Consider the following 14,384-nt stretch of genomic DNA (forward strand, 5'->3'; position numbering starts at 1 on the left):
TCAGGATGCAAGCCATGTGGTCCTGTCCACCATTAAACCATCTTTCCAAGCAGCCTCCATGTCTCGTGTTATTTTCCCCACCTGGAGCCAAACCCGGAAGGATATTTCTTTCAACAGAATAAAAGGAAATTGTTTCAATTAAATATACAGCAGATTTTTCATTGAGTGTGTGGTGCACAGCAACAATAGTGATCCTGCTCAGAGGTCATATTTGAATAAATGTAATGGATTTTGTGTTGCATAATAAAAATATGCAAAGAGCATTGTCACATCAGATCAAATATATTTTGGGTATTAAGAGACAATTTGGTCAGCCATAGCTTTCTCTACATCCTTCACACACACAATATTGAGGAATGACTGGGTTACATAATGCTATACAAAAAACACATCGAGGATGAAATAGCTATGAAATTCAGCACTTTTTATCGCGTATTTACCAACATAAGGAATTTTTAAAAAAACTTTCCATAGATGGGGAAATGACAATTCTCCTCCAAATTGTTCTCCAGTTAATATTTTAAAGTCTGCAGATAGTAAATTGATATTCAGACAAATGTGCATGGCTAACTTGATCCTCCAGTCTCCATTTAAAATTGTGTACAGATAGTCCTCAACCTAAGACCGCAATTGAGCCCAAAATGTATGCTGCTAAGTGAGAAATTTGTTAAGCAAGTTTTGCCTCATTTTATGACTTTTCTTGCCACATTTGTTAAGTGAATCATTGCAGTTGTTAAATTAGTAACACAGTTAAGTGAATCTGGTTTCCCCATTGACTTTGTTTGTCAGGTCACAAAAGGGGATGATATGGCCCCGGGACACTGCAAGCCTCATAAATGTGAGTCAGTTGTTAAGCATCTGAATTTAAATCATTTGACCATGGAGATGCGCAACAGTGTAAGTGTGAAAAATAGTCATGTCACTTTTTTCAGTGCCTTTGTAACTTCAGTCACTAAACTGTTTTAAGCGGAGGACTATGTGTAATTGATGGCCATCACACTTGCCAGTGCCAAGTTCCACAAATTAATGATGGCCACTTCTTCATCAAACTCATCACTGTTGCTGTAACTATAAATCACAAGCAGCCTATTTTAATACGTTCCTCTGTAATAAGCTTTCTCTGGATGTAATGGATGGCTCCAAGTTCTAAAGTTGGAATAAGCAATATTATTTTTATCTACATTTTTCAGTAACTTTGGTTGCATTTTTGTACCGTTCACTTTAAAATATTGTTTTAAGTCATTCCAATACTCCCTGCAAAGTTGGGCAGGTATATTTCGGTTTCTGCCCCCTCCATATCAACAGCGTGGAAACGCCAAATGTTAAAGAGATCTCGGTTTTTTCTCCGAGAATTTGCAGAATTTGGGTAAAATATTTTTGGGGGTAAAAAAAATTAAATTATTTCCTATATATATTTTTAAATGCAGAATGTAAATCATGGTTTGAGGGCGCTGGATATGACTAACGTCTGAAGATGAATTGTTTAGTAACTTCGATAATCTTAAAACCCATCCAGCTATTGAGCGGCTTTTTCTTGACCAGTCTGGTGCGCATGCTCAAACCCGCCAGAAAAAATGCATGCTGGAACTTGTAGCTGCAGAAGGGAAAAAAAAAACCTTTGCAAGTTCTCGTCCCACAATTCCTCTTGAGGAGGCGAAAAACATGACACTGTTATGCAGTCCACGCGGAGGGGCTGGCAAGTACAGTAAGCGCGCACCTGCGTCACCGCGGAGACTAACAAGGCATAAAAGAAGGAAAATGGGCGTGGCTCAAGCGGCTACGTCAGAGGTGGGAACGAAACAAGAGCCTGTTCTGTTGAGCTTGCTCCATGACTTGCTCGAATTCAGCGTCTGTCCCTTTAAGCTTGTCCGGGCGCGAGAAAAGGCTGTCTCGCGCCTGCGCATCGGAATATTGACCTCGCGCTCGTTTGGCGCTGCTCGTGACTACTTCTTGTTGTTATTTTTTTTTTCCTGAAGGTGGTAGTTGGTTGTGGGGGAGGGTAAAAGATAACGTTTTGCGTTCGATTCTTCCAATTCAACCGATAGAGGCGCCGCCGTTGCCATAGCGACCTGCCCTTCGACGGGCCCGGCCTGGGACGAACCCCCAGTGGCCGAGGCCATGGAGGAACCCGGGGCAACCGCCTCGGTCTGTGGAGACGCCGCGGACGCCGTTACGGACGCCGCGTCTGAAGTGACAGAAATCCTCGTTCCTGGCCCGCAGCCGCTGCGGCTGCTCGAATGGAAAGTAGCGACCGGAGCGGCAGTGAAAATCGGCTCGGTCTTGGCGGTCTGCGCGCCTATCCAGATCCCAGCGCGACCGGGCGCGTCGCTTATCGAGCCCGGCCTGCAACGGGCGGCCGAGCGAAAGGTCAAAGCCGAGCGCCCGGGAATCGTACGAGAGCTGCGCGCCCAGCCGGGACAAGTCATTCCCCCGGGGTAAGGAAAGGACGACGACGATCTGAGCGGGTGGGCCGATCCCTGAGGGCGCCGCCTCTGATCCCCGGGACTCGGACCCCTCAAGTTTCGGCTTTCTGGGTGGGTGGTTGGGTGCTTCCTGGAGAGATGGCGGCGGGGCTAGGCGACTCGCTCGCTCTGCTTGTTCTTCCAGCGCGGTGAAAGATGAGGAGGTTGGGGAAAGCGCGCGAGGGGCAGGCCGTCCCTTCCCCGCCCTCTAGCGCTGCGGCTCCGGTGACAGCCGAGGCCCCGCTCCTTTTTCTTTCTTCCCTCCCCGGTCGCCATCCGACGCCGCCATCGTGAGGGGAGGTTTTGCAGGCCTAGGTTGCCGGAGAACTGGCCGAGGCGACGGCTCCTCAGAAAAGCCTGCCAACCTGCCTCAGATAGCCTATATAAGCACCTGACGCTGCGTCAAGTGGGGGGGGGGGAGGCGGGATCCTGCGGGCAGCGCAAGGAAAAACCGCAGTCTGCCTCTTATGAGAGAGCGCTGGATGAATTGGACTTTATTTTTATTCAGTCTCTTGGATTTCCCCCCCTCCCCTTTTAGGGGGGGGGGAAGTGGGAGGAGTGACTAATTGAAAGCAAAGCCTAAGGATTCGGAAAGATGAAAGTAAAATCAAGGACTCGAACCCTGTCCCTTCATCGATTTTCCTTGTGTTTACATTTTGATTATAGGTGATGACTGTAAGCTTTCATTCAGTATCAGTTCTGTAACTGTTAATGGGGAGATGCTATAAGAAGCCAATAGAGACAGACACTGGAGGATCATTAGCAGATAGTTTGAATTACCTAGTTCAGAAGAATGGATGATTGCCATTAATTCTTAAACTTTTTCGTGACAGTAGTGTGTGATCATCTCTGATGCCCTGGTAGATTTTAATAAGTTAATGTTTTATGCCCATCTGATTAAATCGAAAAACTTAGAAATAATTACACTGGCTAACTAGAGATTAGAAAATATTTCAGATATTTTCAAATTTGAAGATGTGGAAGATCTGTTAAGTTGCACAACTGCTTTCTAGATCCAGTGCTTTCAGATGAAGAGAACACTGAACAGTGTGAAATACCAATTCTTTTTTATTTTACTATATTTATTTGCAATGCCAAATAACCCTATTCTCAGAAAACTTTCAGAATAGCATATATTACTCAGATCCATTCAGAGAGAAAGATGAAAGAATGCAGCTAGCAGATATATTGCAAATAAACAGTATTGCAGAAAACTGAATTTTTAAAAAATAACTATAATGTATTGACTTTATAACAATTTTTCAGTGAAAAGGCATTTCTTAATGGAAAAAAATATCTTCAAAAGATGTTTCCAGTGCAGAGAATTCATTTAATTAAATATAACTTCATGAAAAATAATATTATCCATAAACCTCAGTGTACGGTTTGGAACTCTGTAAAACTCAAAATGTGTATTTTTATTTACGTTTGAATTATACCTAAAAAGAAATTAGAACATTTTCTAATCTGGGTGCCTTAACAACCCAGACCAAATCATCTGTCATAGTCTAGACTAGAAACTAGTCCAAAGGAAGTATATCTCAATAATCTTAAAACAAAGATAAATATGTTACATATGCACTTTCCTAAGGAAGGATTAAATTAGCATGCTGTTTTACATTGTATACTCATAATCAAAACTGGAATGAAAAGTATTCTTGAGTACAGTCATGTTGTTAATATGGAATATGGTTGCATCCAGAAGTTGCCAGATGTCTTTTGATTGATTACAGCTCCCTACCTATATTTAGTATAGCAACTTAAGTGGATAATAATAGATAATTTGAGGTTCTGAAATCCAAGTTGCTCCAAACAGTAGAAATCTTTTCTTCTTTTTGTACATTTGAAAGAGCAGGCAGATTGCTGCAAAATAATAGCTTTCCCTGTTAACTTTGCCTTCCAGAATTACATATTAAATGCTTGATTCTTGATATTTTAGGGACATACATGTGTGGTTTCCTTGGCTATTTTTAATGAAAGATATAGTAATTTTCTTGCTATCTATCTTACTATAAGCTGTGCAAATTACTAGTGCTTTTACCTTTGTTTTAATTAAGGAAAATGTTATTGATTGGAGTTAGGGACAGGTGTTTTTATAGGAACAGTTACAGCAGGACTCTTGTTCAACCATGAGTTCTTCTTAAATCTTGTTTAATTTCACCTTATTCACTCTAGGTGTCATATTACTGAATTATACAGTAGTATTGGCTCTGACTGTCACACCCAGATTATATTAAATGCAATTGATAGTTGTATTGAATATGACTAGCATACTCTTGGATATTTACTTTCTTGCAGCTCCACTTAATGGTTTAAGAGACTATTCGTTTGTTTGAATATTTCAGGGTCTCAATGTGAGGAGAGAATGGGCCTGTATTAACAGCTCCATCCTTTCCTCTTTCCATTCTTTATGCATTCAGCAGGAGATCTGAAGAAAAATGAAACAAAATGAAAAATGAACTCATATTGGCTTCAGTAGAAACACAATTTTCTATGCAATCCATATTTTGAATAAAGCAAAGTTTTTGATCATACTAACACTGTACTCTTCTTTCAAACCAACAAATATAATTCCCTTTCATCTGAAACTATGGGAAAGGGTTTTCCCATTGTTTTCAGATTGTAGTTTTTCTATTTGTTCTAGTAAAACAATTGAAAATGTTGTGGGTATTTTGCTTCCAGGGACATTTTTGTCAAGAATCTTTTATATATAAATATGAAGAGCCTACATCATGAAGAAACATAACATTGAAATATTTTTCTTTACTTGGGATAATTAAGTAAACAGCACATTAGAAGTGAAGGAAATTCAGCTTTATTCTCCCATGATATTAATGATGTTGGATCAGGTGTCACCCACCCTTTCTACATTTGGAATTTTCCCCATAATTTCTTTAAATCATTAAAAATTTCTAATTCAACCAGTGACCACTAGATTAAAATGATATATAAATTTGATAAATAATTAAATCCTCTCACAAGATGTAGCACAAACAATTCTCAGGATTTTGGTAGTTTAAAAATTTTTTTTATTTAATGTTGGAAGTTATAAACAGAGTTTGGGGTATTTTATATTTGCAATGTAAATGGTGTATTTGCAGACCAGCCATAATTTGACATTAAAATGCTATCTACAAAGATGTCATAAAAAAATAAATGCATTTGCCCTTAGAAGATTGTATGCAATAAAAATGCTGATAACAATTTATATAAAAAGAAAACAACCCTTGAAAACTTGTACGCTGAGGTGAGACTGTGTCATTATTGTATATGACCTATTTTCCCATTATATGTTTTGTATGTGGTAGTTTAAAAATTTAATCAATTTTATAACATTAGCTTGTAAAAAGAATTGTTACAGAGGGTTGTGGCAATGTTGACTCTAGTAGACTTGTGAAATTATCATATACTATTTTATTCATGGTTGTGTACAAGTAATGTTTGCTTGTTATAAAATCAGTAATGAAGTCCAGGCTGATGTGTATCTTATTCCAGTATCTCTTAATCTATGTTCATGAAACATCAGTATTCACCAGATATTTGAAGAAAATCTGCAAGCTGGCCCTAAGAATCTAAGATAGGTTTTGTGGATCTTGGATCCATGTAATTTAGTACATCATCAAAGTGAAGGTTTAACCAACTTTTTCTTCAAGATTTTTTTTGTGACAGTGGATTTTTAATATTCACTTCAGCCAAGTTCATATACCAAAATAAGCTGAATATTATGAAGGCATGTTTAAAAAGCTTCTAAATATTGATAATCAGTAATCACATATGCAACTACATATGCCCTATGTAGGGCATATGTAAAAATTTATTCTTATTATAGTCTTTATTTTCCCCATATAAAGACTATATTCAAAATCTCTATATAAACAAAATAAAATAATAAGAATATTATTACTGAAGTTTTTCTTATCTGTTACTCATTCACAATCGGTCATAGAGGTCCCTTGTTTGAAAAATTATATTTTGGTGGCTGAAAAATTAAAGAAATATTTCTTGTGTAAAATAATATAACATGTAAACATAAATAATATATATTATGTATTTAGTGTCTTGTTTACAGAGATTGTATATAATTTACACAACTTAGTTTTGATGGAAACTGAAATTTTATCAAGTCCGTTTTTTTCTTAAATCTGATTCTTTATTGCTTTTCAGAGGTGTTCTGCTAAGGCTAGAAGCATGTAGCCATCCTGTTGTTATGAAAGGTTTATGTGCAGAATGTGGTCAAGATTTGACACAGTAAGTACTATTGTATGGAGCTGGATTTCTCTTAATTATATAGGACTAAAATTGAGGATTACAGAAACCTCAATTTACGACCAGAATTGAGCCCAAAATTTATTTGCTAAGTGAGCTATTGAGTTTTGCCCTAATTTATGACCTTTCTTGCCACAGTTGTTAAATCAGTCACTGTGGTTGTAACACAATTATTAAGTGAATCTGTTTTCTCCATTGACTTTGTTTGTTAGGAGGTTACAAAAGGTGATGCTATTGGATGCTATTTCTACCAGTCTCAAGTCCCCCCTGAAGCATGTGGCATATGCAGTCTAAATCTTGATTTTTAATGAGATTGTCCAGAATAAATTTTAAAAGTTGTATAATATATAAAAAGAGCCAGAAATCCCATTTTGCAAAAGACCTTGTGTTTTTTGCTTACTCTTTGAATAAACCTTGAGTGAAGTGCTTGAAGTATGCTGTTTGTCAGGTTCTCAAAGTATAATTTTTTATGTTTTAAAAAAAATCTTGTTTTTATAAATAACTCAAGGTGGTGAACATTCCTAATATTCCTTCCTCCTCCTGTTTTCCCCACAACAGCCCTGTGAGGTGAGTTGTGCTGGGAGAGCGTGACTAGCCTAAAGTTACCCAACCAGATTTCATGCCTAAGGCAGGACTAGAACTCACAATTTCTTGGGTGGGGTGGGGGGATGTTATGATGTTACCTGGCAATTAAGCACAGTGTTTACTTGTGCACACCAAAGACTATATGACACATATAATGTGTGAGATGGTTGTGAAAATTCATAGCACAGTAAGTTGGTTAGCCCTTTACCTTTTGACAATTTATCAATTCGTTCAATATTCTTTGTTCCCTTTCCCTCAATTATTAGGTTACAAAGCAAGAATGGAAAACAAAACATGCCCGTTTCCACAGCAACTGTATCAATGGTTCATAGTGTCCCAGAATTAATGGTTAGCTCTGAGGCAAGTATACTGTTCCTCCTCTGTTTTTGGGAGAAAACCAGAGTTCATCAAATTTCATTAGAGATATTTCTTCATAATGCATATGGTGTCCATCTTAGCAAGTATTGGAATTTAAAGCAATTCAATTTCAGAAACCCTTTCATGAGTTATCTTTAAAAAATCAGCTTTTGATGATGGAACAGTTGCCTATTTTAAGTGTCAGTATTAAATAAGAAGATGGTATATAAATAATGTAAATTCCCAAAACAGGAAAATGGCCTTCTGCTGTTATTATCTGTTACCCATGTTTATTATATGTATGTTTTCTTTTGAAGAAGAAAAAATACACTAATCGTATTCTGATCCTCTCTTTTCCCATTGTATTTGGTGGGATATAATTGTGGGACTTATCTCTGAGGTATTATATCTATACTTTATACATTCAGCTTAATATACTAAATTTGGAATACAGTATCCATCCCTGGCATATGTTTTCAGGAATGATAATAAAAACACGTTTAATTATATTCTGTAAAATATTTTTTGCATTATACATAGTATGACCAGTTATTTATGCATCAATGGAATAACAAATAAGCAGAATTTAATTGTACACCACTCTTTCTCACAGTACAAAACAGTTATGTAGGAAAACATTCTATTCCACTTCTTCACAAGCATCTGCTACTTGCTGTGAATAAAAATAAAACCATATTGCTAGACAATTTCAAAATTAAATGTTTTGAATAAATAGGTAAGTTTTAATAGGCTTGAACCTGAAACACTGCTACTCTCAGAATTCCAGGTTCCTCATTAAAAAGGAAAAATAAATATAATGATATTTATTTTCTTTTGAGCCTATGGTGTTTGCATTTGCATTTAATATAATATATATATTTATTTTAGCAAGCTGAACAGTTGGGAAGAGAAGATCAGGAAAGGCTACGCCGAAATCGAAAACTGGTGCTAATGGTAGATTTGGATCAGACATTGATTCACACCACAGAGCAACACTGTCCACAGATGTCTAACAGAGTAAAGCAACTTTATTAATTACTAATCTCTATAATAAGTATAAAATCATTTTAAATAATATTTTAAAGTGAAACTGATTTGTATGAGGTAATTTTTTTAATGGTCATGATGGATGGGCAGACAGACAGGTAGATATGGCATATATAGGTAGATACAGAGAGTATATCAAAGTTTGACCCCAAAGAAGATTTATTATATAAATTATATTAAAGTTGCCATTTTCTTCTAAACACTTTCTGACTCATATGATGCATAACTATTGAACTTAGCATAGTAGTAGAATACTATAGTTTTCTATAGTAGTACAGTAATTTCTATGGGGGGGGGGCATCATACTGTGTCTATGGAGTCTGACTCTACCATATCCTAATTTCTTTGGAATGCAGCCATGGTTTTCTTTTGGAGCATGCAGATTTTTCCTCATTACTCATATATATGAATATCCATATATATGACATAATGTCTTAAGGTCTTACTATGGATCTTTCTCTCCCTTAGGGAATATTTCATTATCAGTTAGGTCGAGGCGAACCTATGCTCCATACACGATTGCGACCTCATTGTAAAGAATTCCTAGAAAAAATTGCCAAGTTGTATGAGCTGCATGTTTTCACATTTGGGAGCCGGCTTTATGCACACACTATTGCAGGTAAGTAGTATTCTGCATTAATAGATACTCCATAATTGTAAGGTTCTTTTCCAATATATTTTCAAATCTATTTGCATCAAAGCCTTAATTATAATGCTTCTGAAACCTAAAAATATTAGTATTTCAGTTATGTACTCATTTTTAACAATCCTATGCAGGTAGCCTTTGCTTAATGATCCAATTGGGATCAAAGTTTCTGTCACTCAGCTATGCAGTTGTTAGGCAAAACATCACATGGCTACATCACTTAGCAATAGTAATTCCAGTAATCCAGGTATTGGATTAGATCCTCATACTTCTCCTGCTCTGCTCTACTCACCTCCATTTCAACTCCCCCCACCACTAAAGCCCCTCATACCTTTGCCTTTTTTGGCCACATAGCATACTATTGCCATTACACAGGTGTGCCCCAAAAAAATTTGAGAGCTGTTTTGGTTAGTCCACGTAATCTATGTTTTTTTGGTGCGCGGAATCCGAAAATTACCTCCATTTTGTCATAGGACATCACATTTCCAGACAATTTAGGTAACTATGTTAAATAAGGCAATACCTCAAAATAAATGGAAATAGACTTATAAAATTAAAGTTTTATTACAATATTTTCATGAAAATCCTTTTTTGAACTGAAATGAGCTCACCTACACACACTAAACTCAATTCTTCTTCCTTGTGAGACTCCTCTTGGTGCATTTATGCATCTGGAATGTCTCTCTGAAGCATCCAACAGTAGTCTGTTATCATTGTAATGCTCCATTTTCCCTGATATCTCCTTTCCATCTCTCTAATGTCTTGGTGGAATCGTTCACCTTGTTCGTCCCTCACAGCTCCCAAATTTTCAGGAAAGTAGTCAAGGTGGGACTGGAGGAAACGCACTTTCAAACTCATCAGCAACCTAAAGCTTGAAATGCTTTCAGCATTCTTCCGACAATCTTTTTGTAGTGAGGATCTTTGTTATTGCCTAAAAATTTCTGTATGACTTCTTTAAATGCAATTCACCCTTCTTTTTGAGGATCCGTCATGGTATTGACAAACTCTTGATCAACTATAAGCCTTCTAATATCTGGTCCGACGAACAACACACCTTCCTTCAATTTTGCCTCCGACAGGCATGGAAACTTGGTGACCAAATATTTGAAGCATTCTCCATCTCGGAAGTGATTTTACGAATTGCTTCATCAATCCCAATTTTATGTGGAGAGGTGGTAGAAGAACTTTATGAGACGGTACCAAAGTTTCTCGGAGGACATTTTTTTCACCGACTGTTGGCACCCTCGGCTACCAACTCTTCTTGGTCCAGTGATTTTGTTGGTCTCGACTGTCCCATAGACATAGAAAACAAGGGTATTTGGTATACCCAGCTTGTTGCCCGAGCAGCATGCACAAGACCTTCAAGTCCCCACACACTTGCCAACCATGGTCTTCATATTTAAGTTTACGAAGAACCAATTCCAAATTCTCGTAGGTTTCCTTCAAGTGTATGGGATGACCTACAGGTATGGAAGCGTAAAAACCGTTGTGGAGTAAAACTGCTTTGGGACTTCTTTTTGAAGAATCTATAAAAAGACACCATTGCTCTGAATCATATTGGATTTTAAATTGACCCATCAGACCTTTGACATCGATGCAATAAACCAACTTGTCTTCCTGGGCAAAGTAAGGAACAAACTCCTTTTCACGATGTCTGAACCATGAAGATGACACTTCTGGCAAATATAAATTCCTGCTTTTCAGCCTTTATCCAAGTAACTCAGCGGCATCTTTGGGAAGATTCAAGTCTTTTACCAAATCATTCATCTCCTCCTGAGAAAACAATTTTGGTCTTGTATCATCTTCAAAGTCAGCATTTGATTCGTCATCTGGTTCAGGTATGACTTCACCTTCATCGGAGCTAGGTATCTCTTCCAAGGTAGCAGGGGCTTGGGTACTGGTATATCTGTGCCATGGCGGATGGGATGAATTGCTGAGTGAAGATTGGGGTATGAAATGGAATGCTTCCATTTGGAATTAAACCCTTTCACATCACATGAACAAAAGTAACAGTCATCACTATGGTTCTTTTGCTCTCGCCATACCATAGGAATCCCATAACAGAAAGATTTTTTCTTACCCTTGAACCAGTTTTGGAGGTCCTCAACACACCGGTTGCTCACTTTATGAGGCACCCAAACTTTATCTTGATCTCCAATTTTTAGTCCAAAGTATGCAAAGTATACTTTTTTCACAAAGTCTGTAATATTCTGCTGTTGCTTCAACACTGTATATTCACCACAGATGAAACAGAAACTAGAATATGAAATACACTTTCGCGGAGCCATAACATAACGGTTGAAGAATGATGAGCTAACATGAATTGTGATGAAAAAGTGTGAACAGCCTAGAACCAAGAACCTGATGATGATTCGTGCACAAGTGTGGCATACAGGAGAGAGCAGCTCTGTGTCTATACACGAGACGTCACAGTGCTGGCCACGCCCCCTGCACCGATCGGAGATGCTGCTATCTGCGCTGTGTCTCCCTCCCACTGGATTCTTCAGGAAAGATTAACCCCTTCTACCATTAGAAGCTCAGACTTAAAACTTGCTTAACTTATGTATATATTGCTGACCATCAAATTTACAGTGCTATTTTTTTTTTACATAACTCGGACAAACCCTTTAAGGTTTTTTTGGCATTTTATATCTTAAATGCACTTATGTAAATTAATTAATAGTAATTTGGACTTTAAATTTGGTTAAAAACCAATAATATTAAAAAATACCATTTTTTTAAAAAAAATGATAAATTTGAAGACAATTTTGCATGTTGTGGCAAATCATGACGTATAGGAGTTTTTTCAATATTTTATTTGTTTTCAGCAGACCACAATACATGGAAATTAGATGAAAATAATCAAACAGCTTTTTAGTCACAGACCTGTGAATTATTTACTCCTACATCTCTCCACCACCTCCCCCCCCCCCCATTTCAGCATTACCATCTTCCATTATTGATAAAGTGGACCTTTGCGAGGTCAGCAGCAGGAGAAGGAAGACGGTGAAACTGGAGATGACACAGGGGAAGCAAGAATAGACAGTGGAGCGCAGGGTGGCCAAACAGTATGCGCTTCCAGGAGCCCCATCCATAACATAATAAAATAGGGCTAGAAATGTCAGCACTCTCCATTCCAGTGTTGTCATAGTGTCTTGTAACTATGATCCTACAGACTCCAAGACAGAGCACAAGGACAGACTGAAAAAGTTTTCTTATCCATACTGTAAACCAATACGATTATAAGAAAAAGAATAGAATAGGCTATTTGTTTTCTTAAACCAATATCCTGAATTAATTAGTAGAAAAAAGCAATCATGTTTCTTTCTTCTCCAGTCAATTTAGTATTATTGGATATGTTTACCCTTACAAATCCCATTTAGATCAGATAAGATATTGTGCCAAATTTTTTTAATGCTGTTTTTAGCATAAAATAATTATTCTATGTTTATGTATAAATAGTATTGACAATTGACTGTAATATTATATTATTGTAAGCTCTGCCAATTGATTTGAAAATCATGTTTTAGAAGAAAATCAGATTATTTATATACAAATCTACCTGGCCCATAATGAACAATGGGTTCATTTAACGACTATGCCATTTCTTTAATGATCACATTAATTCACTTTATGACTGCCTTATTCAGATTGTAAAATTGATTTGGTCATGTAATGATCCACTTTACAACCATCAGAACTTCTGAATATAATTGTCAGGCTCAAGTGTGGTCACAAGTCAAGGATTATCTGTATATTTTATGTGCTTATGTAGCTTTTGCCCCTTTCCTTACCACCTTTCATATCAAGCCTGCTGTCAGTTCCAAATATCATCCAAAATTAAATCAGAGTCCAAGGCAGAACTTTCCTCAAACTTCCAATTTATTAAGAGAGGCATGTTGGCACATCTGTGGAAACCCAAATCTGAGCGTCCTGAGTTTCTCTACCCAGTTGAAAGTTCATGATCTTGCCCCCACACCCACAAGTCCCTCTCATGGTCCAATCTTCCACTGCCACGCTGGCAGTTCCACCCATCCAGTTCCAGTCAGACTTAGAAGTGCAGAGACAAAAGATGACCTTGGGCTTCTAGGAAGGAATTTTTTATTTTGACAACAACACATTTTACTACTTACTATTCCCCCTCCCAATTCCCCACTAATGAAAAAGCATAGTAAAATAATAGAGAGTGTGGCAGGCCAAAGATCCCAAAAGGAACCGGCTACAGGCCTGACACCTGTTATGTCTGTATGATTCTCTGCTAAATATGATACTACTTTTTAGAATCATAATGCTATAAAGTTGAGAGAGGCCATTTGAAGCTTTGATTCATTCTCAATGCAGAGATCCAAATTCATCATCAGCAACAAATGGTCCTCAAACACATCCACTGAAGAAGGAAGTCTGCCATGTTTGTTAACTGCTTCCACTATGGAACTACTGTTAGTGGGGTTTTTTCCTAACATTCATTTGGGATCTGTCTAGTAACGTAAATGCATTGTTCCTAGGCACATACTCAAAATGAAACTTTTTTTGGTTTTCCTTCTGATATAGTTTCATAAGAATGCTATTGTGCATCTCTCTAATCTTCCTTCTCTTCAGGATAATTATATCCAGCTCATCCAATTTTTCACGGGGTTTAGTTATCATTTTTCACCTTCTGCAACAGTTTTCCTACTTGGAATCTGTTTCAGTGAAGCCAGAAGTGGACCAAATGCTGAAGATGATTACTTTCTATGTCTTGTAACCTATGTATTTATGTTGATTCATTTGTCTCTTTCCTGACCTCATCACACTAATCAGTTATTATTCTAAGATCTTTTTCATAGGTTCTGTTATCAAGCCAGGTATCTCCTATCTTGTTCTATGTGTTTAATTTTTTAAAACTTTTTTTAAAAAGTTTCTACTTCATTAAATTTCATTCTGTTAGTTTCAACATATTTTCTAACTTATCAGGATTCTTTTAAACTCTGTTTGCATATCATAAAAACATCAGATCCAATTTTGTGTTCTCTGCAATTTGA

The 14,384-nt window shown here is 37.2% G+C and overlaps 1 protein-coding gene across 1 annotated transcript in view; it reads left to right on the forward strand.

The window, feature by feature from the left end:
• Positions 1 to 1,769: 1,769 nt before the first annotated feature.
• Positions 1,770 to 14,384, forward strand: part of CTDP1 (CTD phosphatase 1) — a 41,313-nt gene continuing 28,698 nt past the window's right edge. Inside the window, exons 1-5 of the mRNA XM_014069301.2 lie at positions 1,770 to 2,435; positions 6,627 to 6,710; positions 7,580 to 7,673; positions 8,559 to 8,687; positions 9,186 to 9,336. Of these exons, the coding sequence (XP_013924776.2) occupies positions 2,119 to 2,435; positions 6,627 to 6,710; positions 7,580 to 7,673; positions 8,559 to 8,687; positions 9,186 to 9,336 (775 nt within the window). The 5' untranslated portion in view covers positions 1,770 to 2,118. The remainder of the gene's footprint in view (positions 2,436 to 6,626; positions 6,711 to 7,579; positions 7,674 to 8,558; positions 8,688 to 9,185; positions 9,337 to 14,384) is intronic.

This window comes from Thamnophis sirtalis, unplaced genomic scaffold (assembly GCF_051295495.1).
Source record: "Thamnophis sirtalis isolate CommonGarterSnake01/CBP01778 unplaced genomic scaffold, rThaSir2_p1.2 scaffold_2, whole genome shotgun sequence".
NCBI classification, from domain to species: Eukaryota; Metazoa; Chordata; class Lepidosauria; order Squamata; family Natricidae; genus Thamnophis; species Thamnophis sirtalis.